General features: G+C 43.5%; 1 protein-coding gene across 2 annotated transcripts in view; it reads left to right on the top strand.

The window, feature by feature from the left end:
* PLXNC1 (plexin C1) overlaps positions 1-22,088 on the top strand; it is a 158,709-nt gene that overhangs the window by 16,644 nt on the left and 119,977 nt on the right. For both annotated transcript variants that reach the window (XM_032297975.1, XM_032297982.1), the window contains exons 2-3: positions 5,115-5,255; positions 17,406-17,540. In XM_032297975.1, the coding sequence (XP_032153866.1) occupies positions 5,115-5,255; positions 17,406-17,540 (276 nt within the window). The remainder of the gene's footprint in view (positions 1-5,114; positions 5,256-17,405; positions 17,541-22,088) is intronic.

A 22,088-nucleotide genomic window follows, 5' to 3' on the forward strand; every position in this document is an offset into this window, starting at 1 on the left:
CCCCTGGAGTTGTGCAAGACACAGTGGGGGAATGTTTATTGTCCATGAAAACTCATATGAAGCAGCTGCAAAGAAGTCTAGCTGTTTTCCTCATGAAATGCCCATGATTCCCTGCACACACACACACCCCTCAGGAGCCTTGGTCCCAGTTTGCTATATCAGGCCCAAAGCTCTTTCTCTCTTTCAGCCCAAACATTGTGTGAGCCAAGGTAGCTTTCTCCTCCAACTGAGAAAAGTTTCCCTCTTAGAGCCGGCAAACGTGTAGGCGTGACGTTATGCTTAGACATGGCAGGAAGGAGAAGCAGAGTGACAACTCTGAGGGAACCAAGAAAGCCCAAAGGGGAGACAAGGTTTAGAGCAAAATCAAGATTGGATTTTGTCATGAAAGGCAGAACTGGCAAAAGCATCATTACAAGGCATTAACCTTGTTACACACAGACGAACAAGCAGAGGCTGGGATTCAGAAATAAATTACACATAATAAACTAGACAGAATAGGCTGAGAGCAACATTAGTGATTATGCCCTAAGGGGAGAGAAGGGCAAGATAGAAAATAGGCCGGAAAAAAGGAGAGAAAGAATAATCTCTGGACACAGGGGGCTGACGGCACTGTTTCCCCTCTTCTTCTGCCTGGTTCCCTGGGTATTAACCTCATTTTTGTGAGGACGTTTCTCAGGAGCCTGTCTTTCTTTTGTTTTCATTTGCTGCAATGAGCATAAGAAAGCCATTCAAAGGGTTCCTTTTCCCATTCACAGAGACCTGTCCATTTCTGTGTGTTTCCAGCACAAAAGAATCCATTTCCATTCAGCCAGAGCAGCCCCTAGAGTTTTCATGAGGTCTGAGCCTCCTCTCCCATTTTCTTCCAGGCTCGCTGTTGTAATTGGCTACAAAATCCTGACTGTGGCCAGGGTCCTCCAGGGTGGTGAGAGGAACAGGCACTCGTCCACGTCCTGGTCCCTGCAGCTGAGGAAGAGCTGCAGTTTAGTATCTACTCCAACAGGTTGTGATTGTCATTTCTCAAACAGTGACTTGCTTTTGGTTCCAAGTAGCAGAAAACCCAACCAACAGTGGCATAAACCATGGCAACTGTTGTTAACTTAGTCAAATGGTTGTAAGTTGGAGGTCTGAGGCTCAGAGGTTAAAAGAAGAGAGACACCTTTTCTTTTCCCTGCACCAATATTAGCATGTTGCCTTCCATCCTTCATCTTGAATCTCATGGAAACAGAGTGATTACCATGCATCTACACATGGTGACATCACACAACTGTATTCCAGAGGAGGAAGTGAGGGATGAGGGCAAATGGCTTCTCCTCTAAAGCCTTCTGTTATCAAGGAGGAAATTTATTCCCAGAAATCCTTCCAGTGGACTTCTTACATCTCCCTGCCCAGGACTGGGTCATATGACCACCCTTAGCTCTAAGGGTTAGGAAAGCCAATGTCTGGCAATAGGGATTGGAGTTGCCGTTTGGCTTGACCCAATGATGGCTTCCACCAGGCTTGGGTTCTTTGCTATCTCAACAAAATTAGGGTTCTTCTTGGCAAAGAGGAAATAACTGCCGTGGGTGTGGCAGTAGCGTGCATTTTTAAATGAAGTGATGATAGCAAGCATGGGTTATGTGTTGCTATGTGCCAAGCACTGTTCTAAGGGTTACTGAGGCTTATGCACTAGCCCATCCGGTCCTCATAAAAAGTCTGTGGCATAAAAATTCTGTGCTGTTAACATCATTTCCACCATATAGAGGAGGAACCTGAGTCACCGAGAGATTAAATCACACGTACAAAATTACTTAGCTAAAAAGTGACAGAGCCAGGAGTCAAACTTAGGTGTTCCTGCTCACTATGCTACACTGTCTTTATTAGGTAAGATGATAAAATACTTCAAAGTAGCACACAGTGAGTGTTAATATATGTTAGCTGGTATTCTTATTACTACTATTATCATCTCTTTTTTGTAACCACCCTGGCAGTCAGACACATCAGCCTTATTAGATGGTTTAGAAAGCCAACCCCTCACAGGATTAAATTAATTGCCCAGGTCACCCAGTGGGTGAGAACCAAGCTCAAATGCAAATGAGTCCTGGGTGGTGTGTTCTCTCAGATTTGAGAATGTTGATTTAATGGCTGCACCACTTACCTTTGCTACCTTTTTTTAAGGTAGGCTTCCACTTTGTTGTCCAGGCTGGAGTACGGTGGCTCAGTCATAGCTCACTGTAACCTGGAACTCCTGGACTCAAGCGATCCACCTGCCTCAGCCTCCTGAATAGGTGGGACAACAGGTGTGTGCCACACACCTAGCTAATTTTTTATTTTTGTGGAGATGAGGGTCTTGCTGACAGGCTGGTCTCCAGCTCTTGGCCTCATGCAATCCTCTCCCCTCAGTTACCTATACTATTGATCCCAGACTTACTTTGAAAAAACTACAGGCTGGGCAGGGTGGCTCATGCCTGTAATCCCAGTACTTTGGGAGGCTGAGATGGGTAGATCACCTAAGGTCGGGAGTTTGAAACCAACCTGACCAACATGGAGAAACCCTGTCTCTACTAAAAATACAAAATTAGCCAGGCACGGTGGCACATGCCTGTAATCCAAGCTACTCGGTAGGCTGAGGCAGGAGAATCGCTTGAACCTGGGAGGCAGAGGTTGCGGTGAGCCAAGATTGCGCCATTGCACTCCAGCCTGGGCAGCAAGAATGAAACTCCATCTCAAAAAAGAAAAAAACTACAATTGTTGAGGGCAGCCAGAAATCACAGAAGGACACCAGGAAGGGTGAGATGGTAATTTCGGACAGATTTCTCCTTGTTCCCTTTCAGCTGCCTCTGTGTTTTTGGAGCCAGTCTTTTACAAACAGGATCTCTCATCCCACCTCAGGAATAGCTACCTATGGTTCTTGGTGAATTAGAACAGGTACAGTGTTAAGCACCTACTGTATACCAAACCTGGATGTACACTGTCCCATCTGGACCCTGTGGATAACCTGCAGTCCACATCCATTACTTTTTCTCTGTTGTGACATGAAGCGGAATGGAATCCTCCAGCCAGAGATAGTGACATTAGAACATTCCGGATACCAGGGCAGACATGATGCCCTATTCTCCGCCTTAGCCTTTCTGCAGTGCTCAGATATTTAATAAAAATAACAAGCATGGTCAGCTGATCCGTTTGAACAATTCTGGATTTATTTTAAAGCAAGATGTGTGGCGTGGTTTTACTTATTTTTTTTAATCCTAAAGGTCATCTGATTTTTCTTTTTCTGCTTATAGTCATGAGGCTTCCTTATCTAAATAATGATCTATTGTTTCAATCCTTAGACTCACAGATAATTTTTTTCCCTTCAATTTTCACAGGACAGCTCCTCATCTTCCCATATTAAATGAAAAGTATCTTTCAACAAGAAAAAAAAAATACTCTAATGAGCTTTCCCCAAATCTTCTTAAACCAAGTTCACTATAGAATATTTTATGCAAAAATGTTGCTTTCTCTTAGGTTGTGACATCTTTTGCTTGAAAAGTGATCAGGGCACTGGATGAATCCTTGCTGGTTTATCTTTCCCTTGCAGCGCAACTTCAACAAAGAAATATAGACGGCACTTTAAAGGCTTCAGAAATCAATTTACCCCATAATCCATTTAGTTTAGATGTTAATGAAAGTTGGTGGGTTTAAAAATAATGAATATTTAATAAGACATAAATTGAAAGACATAAACACTGTTGGCAATAATATAATGAAGTTAATAAGTCTTAGCCTCCGAGCGGCCACCTCCCCCTCCCCAAACAGGGTGATTTTAGGAGTTGCTGTGTTGCTTACTGAAGTTTCCTGGCTACAACTTCAATGTGCCTTTAAAAACCTTAGTACAGTTGGGAACTAAGCTCTGGCAGATAAAGTGTGCTATCACACTGTGTTCGGTAGCTGCAGACGGCAACGGCTCTTCCTAGCTCCATATCTTCCAAAGATTTGTGTAACAAACTCAGTTTCCTGTCGTTGAAGGCAGGACGCAGCATGAAGCACTTCATTCCTTTTCAACAGAAAAGAAAAAGACATTTTGGTCGACACTGTCTCTGCTCTGGGTTTAAAGAGGGGCTTTGTTTAATGATCAGGAGCAAGCCTGTGATTACATGTGCTCAGAGCCTCAGACAATTTAAATGCCTTCAGGTTGTGAGTTAGGCTTTGTGCTTTCCCCTTTAAAAGCATCAGCGCCAGGGCCAGCCCTTCGCCTTGGTTCCTCCTTAGCTCTGTGGCTCAATCCTACCCATCGTCCACGACTGCGTATTTGCCTTTTCCCCCCTGAATCAGCGACCCTATCTTCGGGCTTTCTGCGGTCCCTTTTTGTAAGCCCAGAATCCCTCCTTTCTGCCGTCACACCCGATAGGATCGTCCGTGTCACATCTTGGGAAATGTTTGTGTTTAACCTCACAGAAGCCAACGCCTAGCTAAAATGAATTGGCGGCAGGATTTTGAAAACAGCCAAGTCTGCCTCCCAATTCTGCGGTGGGCTGTCTCTTGGCACTAAAGTGGAATTCAGCTTCATATACCAGCTGGGGGGTGTTAAATAGGTGGCCAGCTCACTCTGGCACTCAGTACCTGTTCATACGTAATAAACAGGGGCTTTCTTTGGTTGGGCAGGTATGGTGATTTTGCAAGGTAATGAAGGGTTGTTCCTAGGGACTCTTATCTAAGAAAATGTAGGCCGAGCACGGTGGCTTACGCCTGTAATCCCAGCACTTTGGGAGGCCGAGGCGGGCAGATCACGAGGTCAGGAGATCGAGACCATCGAGGCCAACATGGTGAAACCCCGTCTCTACTTAAAAAAAGTACAAAAATTAGCTGGGCGTGGTGGTGGGCGCCTGTAGTCCCAGCTACTGGGGAGGCTGAGGCAGGAGAATCACTTGAACTCAGGAGGCGGAGGTTGCAGTGAGACGAGATCGCGCCACTGCACTCCAGCCTGGCGACAGAGTGAGACTCCATCTCAAAAAAAAAAAAAAAAAAAGAAAAGAAAAAAAGAAAAAGTATATGGGATCCTGCCTAGGAGGGCGTGAGTGACGTTTTATCAGTATAATGAGAAGTATCGTTGTTAAAAATTGTTATTATTTTTTTTGTGCGTTTGTGTGCATGTTCAGAAAGAAGGGGATCCACCTGAAAGAGTCCAACCAATCGCGTCGTCTACCGTGATCCATTCCGACCTGACATCCGTTTATGGCACCGTGGTAATGAACAGGACTGTTTTATTCTTGGGGACTGGAGGTGGCCAATTACTTAAGGTTGGTTTTCTGTGCCTTCTTCAAATGTCTGTTTTAATAGTGACATTTTATGCCTTTAAAAAAAATTTTTAATGCTTCTGAGTTATGCATGGGACCAAACCAAAAACTTTGTGAACTCCTCAGAGACTCCCAGAAATGACCTGTAAGAAAACCTGGAATTCTGTGTGTAAGACGCCCCCTGGCCATGTAATGAATACCAGCTGCCTTGCTGCCCAGGAGTGCACCAAGATATTTTTCCTTCCTTCCTCATAAGCTGCTTGGGTGAGGTAAACGGAGGTCTGGTCCCTACACCAACCCTGACTCACCTTCCCAAGACATGTAACCTTTTAGTTCTAGCTCCTTTATCATGGAAATGTACAAAGCACCTGATTTCTCACAACTTCAAAGAGATAATAGATTATAAGGCTTGAAAAGAAGAAAAAACAGGTGTTCCTTCCCTCCAGCCCACTTGCCACCCACGGAGGGGGTTTGTTTTCTGCCCTTTGTACCCACACACACCACAGAGAGGTTAGAGATCTAAAATCCTTTGAGACTCCTCTTGACTTTCATCTCAGAGGACTATTTTTTCCCCACTGTATGGATTTACCCCTGTCAAGTGCAGGTTTTTATTCACTTTTGAGAGGGGAAGAGGGGAGGAGGAGAAAATAAAATCAGAGATACCAAATTGTCTGAAGTTATGTAGTGGTCATCTTATCAATGCCATCAGCAAGCATTTATTGAAGATCTTCTGTGGTCTCCAATAATATTCCTGGTCGGGATCTGCACTATTTGTATGACAAAATACTGAGATTCCTTTGCCTCTCTGCAGCCAGTCCATTTACTCTCAGCTCAGATTCTTAATTGAATAATAGTAGATCTGTTTCCCAACTAATCTCCCATAGATCACTTGCTGTGTGAGTTTAGGTGAAATTGCTTAACCTCTCTGAGCCTCTATTTACTTATCAGTAAAATACAGTTCTACTAGACAACCCAGAAAAAGCCTTTCCTCTTCTGATGGTCTCTATTTCTGTCTTCTGCACATGTATTCCCCACCCCCACCCATCCGTGAGCCAAACCTATTTACTTGTTCCTGTTTGATCCTGTTTCCAAATATGATCCTGTTTCCACACTTTTGCTCACAGCATACCCCCAGCCTGAAATGCTTTTTGCTTTTTTCTCTTATTTACGGAACCTTACGTATCTAAGCTCTGGCTCAGCTCAAACCCCACCTCCTCTTTGATGACATCTAAGCCTGGAGTGACCTTACTCCTCTCTTATCTCCTGAAATACTCATGATCGAGGTCCTTCTTGTGACTCCTTCCAAATGCCTTGCCTGGAGACCTCACCTTATCGCTGGTGTTTGTCTTGCCTTCCCAACTTGATTTTAAGCCTCGTGAGAAGGGGGCCATGAATTCCCGCAGCCTAATACAGTGCTGAGTGCCTGGTAGGCATTTGATTTAATCTGTTTTCTTTGGAGGAAACCCAGTAACATATGGGAGGGAGTTTGTTTGTATGCACATTCTTTTAAAATATACATTGATCATCGTTGCTGCTGTGTTAGCGTTATTTCCTGGGGAAGGGTAAATACCCATCCGTCATTCTACACAAGTGACTCGGTGACGTCCGTAGCGCCACCAACCTGGTAAGGCTTATTGGACCCATTTGCCTGGCAGGAGTTTCCATCAAGCCTTTCTGGGCCTCCTCTCCAATTATCTCTTCAGATTTGGGATGTTTTTGACGAGTGTTTTGACAAGAACACTGTTTCCCCAAAGCCGAGCCAATCAAACTGCTACATGGTGAATTGGAGGTGAAGGAACACTCATCTATAAATAGTTCCCATGGGACGGCCTGGTTTTGCCTGTCCTGCTTGTTCCCCAGCAGTCTGCATGCAGCTGGCCAGCTTTTAGCAATGTTGCAGCAACCAGTGAGTGGCACCAGGCTGCAGCCTCACGCTGCTGGGGAGGCCGCGGCCCACCGAAGTCTCCACCTCCTTGGGGTCTGCATGGGGTACCCATTCAGAAGCCACCTGTGTGGCCTTGATGTTTTTTTAAGGGTTTGAGTAACAAAGGCAGTTTTTTGTTGTTTGTTTTGTGACTGTTAACATTTCCACAGTGCTTCCTAGATGCCAAGTGACTCTACATCTTCTAACAAATTCAGTCCTCTCCCTGACCCAGTGAGGCAGGCCTCCTATTCCCATTTGACAGATGAGGGAATCGAGGCCCAGAGAAATGGGATGATTTTGCTCAGGGTCACACAGGGGCAGAGCAGGGATATGAACCCAGAATGACTTCACAGACTGCACTAAGATCCCCCATGCTACACTGACTTTGCAGCCTGTGCTGCAGACATCGAAACCACTCTCTGAGCATTCCGGGGACAAGTGGGAGACACTAGGATAGGGGTCCATGCGCCGGGGTAGAGGGACACATGCTCCTGGGGCGAGTCAGGCTTCGTAGAGGCCCGGGAAAGAGTCCCAGCCTGAGAAGAAGGCAGACTGTCTGAGGGAATACCTCACTGGCATGGTAACTTCTTGGAAATTAATACTCACCCCTGCCAGGCCCCAATAAGAGAGAACTTTTCTCACTCAGGAGAAGGGTATGAGGGATGAGCTTGAGCTGACTTGGCCCGCCAGGCTCCCTAGGGCAGCTCGGTAATACCCAAGCCTCCCTTCTGTATCCTGTGTACAGATTATTGGATGCAGCCCCTGAATTTACCCAGAATCCTGAAGACCCAGAATCGTGCGGATGATTCAGAAGCCACTGATAATCCTCAAATCCCTTTATTCAGAAGCTTTTGCCTTCTCCCTTGCCAAGGCCTGTCACCAGAACTGTTAGAAAGGAAGACACTGATAGACACAAGCTTGGCTCCTTAAGCCACAGCGTGGGGGAACTAATGAGCGGCAAAAAACAAAACCCAACCCAAACGCAGACAGTAGGAGGGGGAGAAGAAAGAGGGCTTGGAGCAGCCACAGCCTGACTCATCAGTTTCCGAGTGATCATGAGTTGATGGCATTTTGACACGTGGCAGGCGCGGTTATATATACCTCATTGAGAGTCAGGAAACAGCGATTGGGGCCCAACTGCTGTTATTTACCACCACCAGTAAAAGCCGGACTTCTTAAATCTCTGCAAATCCTATGAGTTTTCATATAATTTGGTGCAATTTTAATCCTCATGTTATTTAAATAATTTTTCCTTATTGTGAAAGTAATATATGCTCATGTAAAAAGCTGCCGAGTCGTCGGGGGTGAGAGGATGCCAAAGAAAAAATTACCCCTAATTGTGTTGTGCAGAAGCAACCGCTGTCAGCATTTTGGACTCTCTGTGTAGTTGAGGTCAGATTTTGCGTCCAATTTTACGTCCTTTTCCTCAGTTAGTGAGGGAAAAATGCTTATGTTAAAATGTTCTTGCAAACCCTTTGTAAACAGTATTTTTAAATAATGATATCATATTCTATTATTTGGGTACATTATTTAGAACTTAAGCTGAGGTACTGGATCACTTTTAAAAGTATCTTTAAAGACACACGTTTTCCAAGGAAGACGGCATTACCTCCAAAGGTAAGATTTCGCTGATGCTCTGTGAAGAAATGAAAGGCTACAGTACGCCAGCACCTTCGCTATCCTCCTTCTCTTGCCTTTCGACCTAAGTCCCTTTATAAGATTTTGGGAAAATCGAAGGAATTTAGAACTCGAAGAGTCCTTTGAGAGCATCTAACCTGCTCTTTGATTTTATCAGTGTGCAGTCCCATGGTCGTGAGGCGAGTTCTGTCTAGTCACCCTCTGCAGTTATTTCCCCATCCTGCTTCCTTTCGGAACATGATTGCATGCTGTCATTTTTCAGTTGTCAGCGTCTCCACTGAGATCAGCTGAAAAGTATGGCCACGCTGAACTCAGCCTTGGAGAATTCACATTGCACGTGTTGCGCAGCTGACACATTTCAGTAAACACACACCGTGTCTTTCTCCAGATTACGGCGCAGCCCATCATGTGGGTTGGATTCCTTTGAGCTGACCCTGTTGCCTGTGGAAAGTTATCCTTATTTCAAGGGCAGAATGGCATATTTTGAGCTTTTCCAGATGGTCAAATAAGTAATAACGGAATATGCATGAAATTTGAAATTTGTCACTTTATGCATGCCCATTAACCTTTCTTGTAAGCATAAAAGATAAGAAGGCAGTGGGCAAGGAAGAAGAATCGCTAACATTTCTGAGCTCTCGGTGTGCTGCGCATTAGAACCAGCGTCTGCACGGGTTAACTCGTTTCATCCTTACCAGTCAATGCTCTCACCATCTCCACTTTATAAATGAAAAACCCAAGGCTTCGAGAGGTTAGGTATCTTGTTCAAGGTGCTCTGAACCAAAATTATCTGTTCCCAGAGTCCGAGCTTCTAGCCCCCAGCTAAAGTGCAGTAACTCTAACAGAGCTTAGTAGAGTTTGAGGAATTGGTTTTTATTTTGTATTTTCCTTCTAAGGTTGGAGTATAAGGGCTGAGACCAAGATGCAGGTGTTGAGGTTTCATGAGGAGGGGCCGGGAACCCTGTGATTTAGTTTGTTCCTATTTGGGGATGGCCACCTGACAACCCAGCTGAGTGTAGAGCCCGCTCCTCGTAGAGCTCCATGTGGTTCAAGGGGGTCTCTGAATCCTGTTTATAAAGGGTTTGCAATAACATTTTAATGTAAGCATTTTCCCAGCTTTACCCCAGTGGGCTCCTTTGTAGGAAAGGTAGGAATCCTGTATTCAAGTTGATGTTTTGATTGGTTTCAGCAGTAAGAGACTAGTGTCTCCCTGTCATCCCAGGGACTGAATTAGGGTTCAGGATACAGGAAGCTGTATCACACAGCTCTATCCTGTCCCCATATCCAGTCTTGAGGTATTTCTTATGTGCTTAGGGTCGACCGGTTACCTATGTGGCTCTCAAAATTCCAGTCCCGCTTAACGGGTTTTTTTTTTTTTTTTTTTTTTTTGAGCCAAGGTCTGACTCTATCGCCCAGGCTGGAGTGCAGCGGTGCGGTCTCAGCTCACTACAACCTCTGCCTCCCAAGCTTAAGTGATCCTCCTACCTCAGCCTCTTGAGTAGCTGGAACTACAGGCCTGTGCCCCCACATCTGGCGGATTTTTTGTATAGACAGGGTGTTGCCATGTTGCCCAGGCTGGTCTCGAACTCCTAGGCTCTAGAGAGCCTCCCATCTCGGCTTTCCAAAGAGCCGGGATTACAGGCATGAGCCACTGCACACGGCCCCGCTGATGGATTTGGTTTATTGCAATCACAGTAAAATTAAACCAGTTCCAAAGAGTTCTGTCTGAATTCAAACAGAAGCAAAACCTGTGTGCTACCTAAAGAGTACTCCTTGACTCTGGTTATGAAAGTTTTTGAATGAACGTAAGAGAAAAAATATCTTTTGTAAAAACAAGCTCTACTATCCACCTAGAAAATGTTCAAACAAGGAATAGGAGAACTTGGGGAACCTAGGACAGGACCTGGGACCGGAAGTGGTGGGGCAGTTGGGGGATGGCTGAGCCAACAGACCAAAAAGTAAAAACAGCAGGAAGTGTCAAAACTCTTCTGTGGATTCACTGATTGGCTGTTTAGGATGTCATGTGAAGCCTACTTCAAGTTCCCCCCCACCTTATTAATTCTGATTTATGAGTTTGCACAGTTTGAAACTTTTAGTCCCCGAATAATCCACAGATCTAGAACTTGTGGTTCAGACTGTATGCTTCTCTTACTATCCACATGGTAATAAGCAGATTGGTAACAAAAGAGAAATTTGCCTTAATCTTTATATTTCGTCTTTGTTACTCCTAGCTACTGAGGCACATTAAATACTTATCTTGTTTTCTCGTGTGTGTGTGTGTGTGTGTGTGTGCATGCATCACAGGCATGCATGTTTGTGTGTAGGCATGCATATGTGTGTGTGTGTGTGTGGTTTAAGTCTCCTTTCCAGCATTTCTCAGAAACCACTTACGGAAAAAAATAATAATAAATGAAAGGGTTGGCTTATTTGCCTTTCAACTGGTTAGCCCCACAGAGAGCCATAGGAAATGAAACTTGGCATAAAATATTTTAGCTTTTTGAACACCTGTGGCGTTTCCATCTCATGGCAATCATAAAGACAAAAAATAGAATCTTTTGTTTAATTTTTCTCCCCCCTCATTTTCCTCACCATGGTATCCTTCCCATGGGTGGTCTTGAGCCTGTCTTGCAATTGTATGGTGTGGAAGTCTCCACTCAGTTAATTTCAGCAGTGTAGTTGGGAGTTTTGCATGCAACAAAAATCCCTAGGCCAGTTAATAGTCTACCATGAGGCTTCAGGAAGACGTCAGCATAAACAATATATTGACAGGAACTGAAATTCTCCATCAGAGAAAATTTGTTTTCTACACAGGCTTCAGCTGGAAAAAGCTAAAGAGCCCCTTAAAATCTTGAATGCTAATAGAGTCGTTTTTTTATTTAATAAATATTTACTGGGCACCTTTTATGTGCCAGGCACCATTCTGGATGCTGAATATACAAAGGTAAACAAAACAGACAATGCCCCTGCTTCCCTGGTGAGAAGAAAAAGAAAGAAAACAAGCAAATGGATTAATCAGTGATAAAGACACTTCAGATAGGGCTAAGTGCTATCAAGAAAACAGAGCGATGGGTAGAGAGTGACAGAGGTGTTCAGCAGAGAAGTGATCAGGGAAAGCCTCTCAGAGGAGGTGATGTTGGAGGCTTGGATGAAGGAGTATACAAGCATACACATGGAGAAGGTTCAGATTGACTTCAGATAAGATCTATATTATGTTTGTATCCTGGAAGCAATAGATAAAAATCTACGTCGTGCCCACGGAGTGTGTGTGTGTGTGTGTGTGTGTGAATTGGATGAGCTTTCTCTTATGCAAAATGCAACCCATTTTGGATTTTTGTGACTCATCGTTACTTCCTGCATTGCTTCACTTGATCATGTTCTTTTTCCCGAGGCTGCCCGCCTAAATGGAGCTGAGGAAGGAAGGTTTCCCTTGCTCCAGTCTTGTTGGCTTTTATCTCTGTGTTGATATTCTCATGGAGTTTACAGTGAGAAAGTCCAAGGGTTCCATCAGTGCCAGTGGGCTGGGGTTTGGGCGAGGTGAGAGACGATATTAACACAGATCATCTTGTCTGTGAGAGAGATGAGACTCCAGGGGCCACAGGAGCGGAAATCCCTCCCTACTCTGCATAGCACATTTGGGACCCTGTGGTGAAAATTAAAACTTCCTCTTGTCCTGTCCTTAGGATTATGGAGAGCATTGTTTGCATAATCTAGCAAAAAGAAAACAGTTTGAGTTACTCACCCTCAAGGATTTTAAAATTTAAATTATATGTATTTTTTTAATTTTTAAATTTTTTATTATTTTTTTGACACAGAGTCTCACTCTGTCACCCAGGCTATAGTGCAGTGGCATGATCTCAGCTCACTGCAACCTCTGCCTCCCGGGTTCAAGCTATTCTCTGTCTCAGCCTCCTGGGATTACAGGCACCTGCCACCACGCCTGGCTAATTTTTGTATCTTTAGTACAGACGGGGTTTCACCATGTTGGTCAGGCTGGTCTCAAACTCCTGACCTCATGATCCACCCACTTCAGCCTCCCAAAGTGCTGGGCTTACAGGCATAAGCCACCATGCCCAGCGTATATATTTATTTTTAAGGTAATACATTGATATCGTTTAAAACTCAAAAGAACCAAGAAAATATTCTGTGAAAGTCACCTGTTCTTGACTTCCAAGGCAACCAATGATAGCAGTTTCATGGGTATCTTTCCAGAGACGGTTTATATCTGTCTATAGGCAAAAGAGTGAAGATATTCTTCCTCCCTTTTATTGAAACATAAAACACAGTAAACAGACATGTTATATATGTAAAAATACCTGTATATGTATATATGTGTGTATTTACAAATATATGTACATATTTAATATAACACATTAAATATACCAGGGAGCTTTCTAATTATTTCTATAGCTGAATAGTATTCCCTTGTTGGTACTATAGTTTACTTAACCAGTATCTTATTGCTGGACACTCAGGTTGTTTTAATCTTTTCTTTATAACAATGCTACAATGAATATATATCATTTCACATATATATATATGAGGGGCTACAGGGTCCAAGGGTATGTGCTTTATAATTTTGATAGATCATGCCAAGTTGTCTTCTAGAGAGGTTCCACCATTGATGAAACATACTAATTTAAACCCAGCATCTATGGCTATCAGGACAAGCCTCAGTGAAAACCACACTAAGTGGATTTTTTAAGAAACTGATTGGTAAAACCCTGGACCATAGAACTCTTTGATGAAAGAAAGAAAGAGAGAGAGAGAGGAGAGAGAGAGAGAGAGAAAGGAAGAAAGAAAAGAAAGAGAGAGGGAGGGAGGGAGGAAGGAAAGGAGGGAGGGAAGGAAGGAAGGCAAGCTTTCTTGCCATAATTCAGAGTTCTAGAGAGAATACTGGTGCTTCACTCTGATAATTTTTTAAAAGATGAATGAAAGAAAGAAAAGAAAGGCAAGAAAAGAAAAGAAAGGCTTCCTTGCCATAATTCAGAGTTCTAGAGCGAATACTGGTGCTTCATTTCCAAGGTAACAAATAAATAAATCAATGTTGCACCCAATTAGATCTTTCCACGTGCCACCATCTGTATCACTGATGCTCCAGGAGTAACTAAAATAAGCCCCCAGTAAAAACTGCCATGCAGCTCCTAATTTACATAAAATGGATGAGTGGGGGTGTAAAGCATGTTTTTACTTACATTCTTATTTTAAAGCAAACCCCACAGATACAATGTCGTTTCACCTCAATATATTTTGTTATGCCTCTCTCAAGAACTGCAGTCATTTTCTTAAATAATTGTAACCATACTGCCATGATCACAGGTAACAAAATGATCAGTAATTCTTTAGGATCACTTATTGTTCAGTCCGTGTAACGAAATATTCCCAACTGATTCAAAAAAATATTTAAAATGGTGTTGTTCAAACTGGTATCTGTACAAAGTTCTCAAACCAAATTTGGTTGTTCTGTCTATTATCTAGAGCAGTCTCCTCCCTTACTTTTATTCCCTGCCACTGACTTACTGAAAAGCCAGGTTTTTTGCCCTATCGAATGGCTCATATCATGTGTTTGGCTTTTTGCTTTTCGTGGTATCATTTAGCTTCGTGGTATCATTTACTCCTGCTTTCTAGTGCTAAATGGAAGTTAGCGCTAAAGACTTGATTAGATTCTGGTTCAACTTTATTGGCAAGATGCATTATGGGTCGTGCTGCCCAATGATGCTTTTGCTATGATGAATTCCTGAAGAGATGCCGGGGTGGCAGCTTCTCTTCTCTTGACCCTCCCTTGAGAATATTTCTATCAATGTTTGTTTAAAAAAATGGCTTCCTGTTTCTCTTCCTCTATATAACTGCTTTCCAGAACCAGGTCAACTGAATCTGAACTGATTAATACAGCTAATGAATTAGAGATGGCAAATCCTGGCAAGCCCATACCTTGGTCAGTGCCTGCCCCGTGGCTCCACTGTCAGGATTCTGTAGAGCAGTATTGGCCAAGAGAACTTTCTGTGATGATAGAAATGTTCTCCATCGGCCGAGGCGGGTGGACCACAAGGTCAAGAGATCGAGACCATCCTGGCCAACATGGTAAAACCCCGTTTCTACTAAAAATACAAAAATTAGCCAGGCGTTTGGCATGCGCCTATAGTCCCAGCTACTTGGGAGGCTGAGGCGGAAGAATCACTTGAACCCGGGAGGAGGTGGAAGTTGCAGTGAGCCGAGACTGCGCCACTGTGCTCCAGCCCGGCAACAGAGCAAGACTCCATCTCAAAAAAAAAAAAAAAAAAAAAAGAAATCTTCTCCATCTGTCCTCTCCAATACGGTAGCCAGTCACCATAGGTAGCTAGTGAACACTTGAAATGTTGCTAGTGTTTTTACTTAAATTTAAATATCCATTATGTGACTAGTGGCTACCATATTGGATAGGGCAGCTATAAAGTCATTTTAAAATGCGTTGAGACACACACGTTTCCCACCTCTCTTAGGACCTAACTGCTTCTGTTTTAAAAAGAGCTTTTAAGAAGTCATATTTAATATGTTTGGTGAGTGAGATCGACTTTTGCAAAGCTGCTGCTGAATTTGGTGAGCAGGCCAAGGGCTTCAAGTGAGCCACTGTTTGCACCAAATCCACCTGGGCCTGACCCAAGCACATGGAAGGAAGTCACCGATTGCAGGGCAATGCTAGACTCCGGCCCAGGTCCTGGAAAAGGGAGGTGAATGCAGGAAGTTCCTCTGTGTGCAAAATGGATAAGAAGCCTTTGGCTAAACAGCAAATACCTAACTGCCATCAGAATATGTGGGTACAGGCATGTTATTGATTAGTAGATGTGTGAGATAGACTTTGTCCAAAAAGAATCTCAGGTGCCAATTTTTTTCTTTTGCAAACCATGCACCCAATGTAGCTGATGCCTGCAGTGGTAGAGATACGAATATAGATAATCTGTCTGGATGTGTTCAAACTGACAAAATGTTGAACACTTTCACTTTTTAAAGTAGTGGGTACAAATTGTGTTAGGTACAAAGATGACAAAGGGATAGGTATAGAGGTGATTAAGAAGACATGGTCTCAGGCCAGGCAGCGGAGGTGGAAGGAAGCTGAGATCGCACCACTGCACTCCAGCCTAGGTGACTGAGCAAGACTCTGTCTCAAAAAAAAAAAAAAAAAATAGAAAAATAGACGTGGTTTCTGCCCAAAAGGAGCTTGCAATCTAGTAATAGATTATTATCTATTGAGTATTGATTCTGTGCTAAGCATCTTTCACAGTTCTTATTTGATCCTTACTAAACTGTAATAAGGAAGGCACTATTAGCCCCATTTTAGAGATTAAAAAATTGAGGCCCAGGGAGATTAAGTAAGTTACTAGTTCAAAGTAGTGCAGCTACTTAAAGAATGGAGGCAGGATGCAAACCCAGGCTTAAACCACCGTTACATTTCTCTAGCACTATAGGATTAGAGTCTCCCCATGGGCCTTCATGCCCGTACTTCAAACTCTGCCTTCTCACCATCGCCTCTTGCTTCTCAACTCAAAGCCCTGCCGTGGCTTCCTCTCTCTCTCATCTACAGAAAAAGCCAAGCTCTTTACATAGGCCCGCAAGACCCCTGATTACCCTTCCCTGGTGTCTATCTCACCCCTCTCTGCCCCTCTCTGCTGGAGCTACCGTGGCCTCCTCCCATTTTGGTTACTTTGTGCGGGCAGGGCTGCTTTTAAGAACACATTTCGTGCAAGTATGAAAATAACTCACCTCCTGCAAGTCTAAATAAATATCACCTTTTCAGTGACACCTACCCTGAACATATATTCTCTAACCCCTGACCCCACTATATTTTATAATGTACTGTTTTCTTATTAATTGTCTGCCATTACTCACCCCACCACACACAAACACACAAACACACACACACACACACACACACACACACACACACGAATGTAAGTTTTGTGAGGTCAGGAGCTCTCCCTTCTGCATTTTGTTCACTGCCATTTTCCAAACATCCAGAACAGTGCTGAGTGCATACTGGGTGTTTGGTAGATGTTCGTTGACTGAGATGGATGAGGATGTCAGGTATGTCCAATTTCAAAACCACTGAGTCCTGAGCCACACTTGCATATATTTTATATGTGAACACATACCTGTTTGTCTGTATCTGCCAAGTTAATCTGGGTCACTTCAAACTGTATGACAGTCAGAGTATCCTGTGCAAATACATGTGGGAGCTACTTCCTTTAATTTCCAGTCTCTCTTGAGACAGCACTAATGAAGCTGTCACTTGTGGCTTCCCATTGGGCCAGACATGGTCAGAAATTGTGGTCAGCAAGTTTCCACATATAAGGATACTACCCCGGCCTTGAAGAGTGGCTTTTTTTTGTTTGTTCATTTTTCGTGACTTTGCCCTTACAAAAGAAGAAATACTATGCTTGTTATTACCAGCCTTGTTGAGGACTGAGGTTGTGAGAGAATGTTAGGGTGCATGGTACCTTAGCCAGTATTTGTAGGGAGTGAGAATGGAAGTAGCTTTATGATTAAGTTACAAGTTTTGCCACCCCAGTATTCAAAGCATTGAATAGAAATCATCTTTCTCTTTTTGAAAAAAAAAAAATTAGGTTATTCTTGGTGAGAATTTGACTTCAAATTGTCCGGAGGTGATCTATGAAATTAAAGAAGAGACACCTGTTTTCTACAAGCTTGTTCCTGATCCTGTGAAGAATATCTACATTTATCTAACAGCTGGGAAAGAGGTAGGTAGTAATACTAGTTATTGCTTCTGACTTATGAATAAAAACGGTTTAATTGATGTCATTATCTAGTAGCCAAGCTTTTACTTTACAGAGTTTAAGCAGTGCTCCAGGCTTTGAGGAGACCCGCTGTGGTTCGCAGGCATGGAATTAAAAACCTTACTGACTGTCAGTAAGTAAGCAAGAAATATTACCTATTTAGACAATTTTATTATTGGCTATATTTCCAGTGCCAAGTTTTTCAGAGGAGGGTGTGCTTGCAAATGGGCACATAATCAGCAAGGTAACTGAATTTACACGTTTATTGTGTGGGCACTAAACGGTTAGATGCATTTATGAATATACCCAATGGGACTGGCTTTGGAATTTGGGGTTAATATCAGGCCACAGTCTCATACACATTCATGAACCAGGAAATATACGGTGCTCACCCTCCCCGTCTTCATTTATCTGGCTGGTTTGGCTTTTCTTTTGCTTCTGCTTACTGAAATAAACGTAATATATTTTTACATTCTCTTCATCTTTACCAAGTGCTTTCACCAAGGGAAGGGAAAAAGAAACTAATTGTTAGTGAGTCTCTCCTATGAATTAGTCACTGTTCTTTGCATGATCGCTGTCTAGATGCATAGAATTGTGTACATACACATACACACAAGTATTGGAAACAATGTTAATGAAATGTGTTACTGACCGGGCATAGTGGCTCATGCCTGTCATCCCAGCACTTTGGGAGGCTGAGGTAGGAGGATCACTTGAGGCCAGGAGTTTAAGGCTGGAGTGAGCCGTGATAGAACCACTGTTCCTCAGTCTGGGTGACAAAGCAAGAGCCCATCTCAAAAAAAAAAAAGAAAGAAAGAAAGAAAGAAAAGAAAACAAAGGCCGAGTATAGTGGCTCACACTGGTAATCCTAGCACTTTGGGGAGGTCAAGGCGGGCGGATCACCTGAGTTCAAGAGTTCAAGACCAGCCTGGGCAACATGATGAAACCCTGTCTCCACTAAAAATTTAAACAATTAGCTGGCCATGGTGGCACATGCCTGTAATCCCAGCTACTTAGGAGGCTGAAGAATAAGAATCACTTGAAACCAGGAGGTGGAGGTTGCAGTGAGCTGACATCACACCACTACACCCCACCTTGGGCCACAGAGTGAGACTGTCTGAAAAAGGGGAAAAAAAGAAGAAAAAGAAATGTGTTATTAATTTAATGAGGGAGTTACCTTTGTTTTCTATTAAGAATCTAAAACTTGGAGAGGTTAAATAACTTGTTCAAGAATATCAATATATATGTATATATTTGTAGGTTAGCCTTTGCAGGGCTAGGACAGAAATTCAACCCTGATTCTAAAGCCTGTGATAAATTATATTAAATCCAAAATTTGTAAAAACAGGACATTCTTTGGCTCAATGGTTTTGACCTATGACCATTTTAACATAGAAAGTACAAAGATAATTGAGACTTCCATACTTATATAATGGATGCAACGGATACTCTCAGCCCACCCCTGGTTTTTCATCCTTTTCCTGTCAATCATTCTAAGGAGAATAGAATGACAGCAATCTACATGTGCTTTTTGAGTCACAGATAAGATGTGCAAGTAATTTGTAGTTTCTGGTATTCTTATAAAGATGTTATTGTTCTTTGCACATCGAAAAGTCAGGGATATCAAAATGACTGCATTGAGATGGCCACATCTTCACACAAAGTCTGTAAGCCAGTCCTTCACCATACAGAATCTCCTATGCCAATCTGCTTCACCATTCACACACTTCGTATTGTGTTTCTTCCCTGGGGATCCCATCTTTGAAAGACTTTTCTCTACTCAACAAACTGCACATATTAAGTAACAGTTCCCATTCCCAGGGTTTATTTATCAGGGGCATCTCAAAACTGCTGGTCAGAGTACTGACTGTGCTCCCACATGGAGCTGATAAAATTCCAACCCAAAGCAAAGATGCTTGACATCTTGCTTCATCGTGCATGTTTTTCCATTCAGTTTTTTGAAATATTGCAAATAGCTCATAAGCCCCCATTACTTCCTTCATGGATAGTAATGGAACCTCAGAACTCAGGACTCTAGGCTGGGAACTATTATGAAAAGCCACCAGTGCTTGATGGGTTTCCACTTTCTAGAAAGCAAAAAGTTCCAATCTTTGGTCATCAAAGCCTAAAGTCCTGAGGAGAGCTTTTGACTGGGCATCAAAGCCGTTAGCCCTGCATTCTTCATTTAGGATTACTGCTAGAGATTCTATTATTTGAACTCTGGCTAAGCAAATATAACCCCTAAAGAGACAAAGCCCAAAAAAAGCTCTTTCCTAGATTCTTGGGGAGATAGGAAAAGCCAAACTAATAAACTAAGGAATATCCGTAAGATGGTATGATATGGGGCCGCTAAAAGTAATCATATGGAGATATATGCATTAAAGTGGAATAGTCACCAAGGTGTGTTATTAAATTAGAAGAACAGGTCTAATGTAGTATTTAGTGTCCTCTCTCTCTCTCTCTCTTTTTTTTTTTGGAGATGGAGTCTTGCTCTGTCGCCCAGGCTAGAGTGCAGTGGCGCGATCTTGGCTCACTACAACCTCCACCACCCAGGTTCAAGCAGTTCTCCTGTCTTGGCTCCCTAGTAGCTGGGACTACAGTCACACGCTACCATGCCTGGCTAATTTTTTTTTTTTTATTAGAGATGGGGTTTCACCATATTGGTCAGGCTGGTCTCGAACTCCTAACCTCAGGTGATCCACCCACCTTGGCCTCTCAAAGTGCTGGGATTACAAGAATGAGCCACCTTGCCCAGCCCTCTCTCTCTTTTTTGAAACAGAACCTCACTCTGATGCCCAGGCTGGAGTGCAGTGGTGCAATCTTGACTCACTGCAACCTCCACCTCCCAGGTTCAAGCGATTCTCTGCCTCAGCCTCCTGACTAGCTGGGATTATGCCCAGATAATTTTTGTACTTTTGGTAGAGATGGGGTTGGCCAGGCTGGTCTTGAATTCCAGGCCTGAAATGACCTGCACGGCTTGGCCTCCCAAAGTGCTGGGATTACAGGTATGAGCTACCATGTCTGGCCAGTGTCCTCCCTCTTATACAGAGTTATATTTGCATGTTTAAATATACTGAGTAATAGTTCTCAGAGAATATTCTGGAGACCCATATTCTACAGAATGTTCTGAGCAAAAGTGGTCCCATGACCAGCTGTTACTTACTATGCTCAGTGTTTAAATACACTGAGTAATAGTTCTCAGAGAGTGTTCTGGAGGCCCATATTCCACAGAATGTTCTGAGCAAAAGTGGTCCCATGACCAGCTGTTACTCCTCCTGGAGTGCCGTGGGGCTCAGCATATTCAAAGGCTCTTAGAAGCCCTGTGCTAAGGAAACCTGTTTTGCTTTTCAGCCTAAGGTTTTACATTTGTTGGATCGTGGACCCCTTTTCTTGTATAATAGCAGTAACTGATACTTATGGAACATTTAGTACTTGTCAGACAATGGTTCGTAATAACCCCATGAAGTCGGAAGAGCCATCACCATTTTACAGATGAGGAAACAAGGTTAGAGAGACTGCATGACACTTATTAAATGCTCCACTGTTACAAAGGTGTTTGTGAACTGCAAGGAAAAATACCCACATTCTGGTTAATTCTGGCTCAGGACCACGGACTGCCGGCTGCATCAGTCAGCAGTGTCGGGGACTATGGAATGGAAGGGCGTGGTTATCCTCCGGGAAGTCAACTTGAAAGTGAATGATCCACCTCAGGATAGTCTCTGTTTTCCTCACAAAATAGAGGAAAATAGAGAGCTCCCTTCTAGAACTCTTTACGTCTCTAACCTGCTAAACAAATTATTTATACTTTCTAGCATGCACAACTTCCTGGCCTAAGGAGTTCTACAAGTTCCCTTCCTACCTGCTGTGTGGTTTTGCCTGCAGAAAGCTCGTGGTGTGATGCTCAGCTACTCCCTGCCTTTTACCACCCGGCTTGGAGGCTCTGACTGGCTGCCTAGATGTCTGGGCCTGCCCAGCTGGGGTGGCCTCTTTGTGGGCTGCTGCTTCCTGACAACCGCAAGAGGCAGCTCTAGGGATAGGGAAGTGATGTGGCTACTCCCCCTGTTTCTTTTATTTTCAACTCCACTGGCGGGGTGTGAGCAAGCAAGCCGAGAGCTGAGGTGCGGTGCTGCCCCTGGCAGGCGTGTGGAACGGCTTAGCCCCTGGTCCTCTGCATTTCCATATTAAGTGCCAACCTCCTGCTGACACTCCTGGGGCAGAGCCTTTGCTATTCCCAAATGCTCATTTCCAAAATGCCATTGGCCTCACATGGACTGTCTCTGTATGAAAGCCAGGCAACCTGATTGCACGATCCCAATGGAAATCATCATTAGCAGATTGGAAACCTAATTGCATGTGATTCACCTGAAGGAGCTCTTAAAATACAGATTCCTGGCCGGGCATGGTGGCTCACACCTGTAATCCCAGCACTTTGGGAGGCTAAGGTGGGTAGATCACCTGAGGTCAGGAATTCAAGACCAGCCTGACCAACATGGAGAAACCCTGTCTCTACTT

This window comes from Sapajus apella, unplaced genomic scaffold (assembly GCF_009761245.1).
Source record: "Sapajus apella isolate SASKATOON/1434 unplaced genomic scaffold, GSC_monkey_1.0 scaffold2, whole genome shotgun sequence".
Classification (NCBI taxonomy): Eukaryota; Metazoa; Chordata; class Mammalia; order Primates; family Cebidae; genus Sapajus; species Sapajus apella.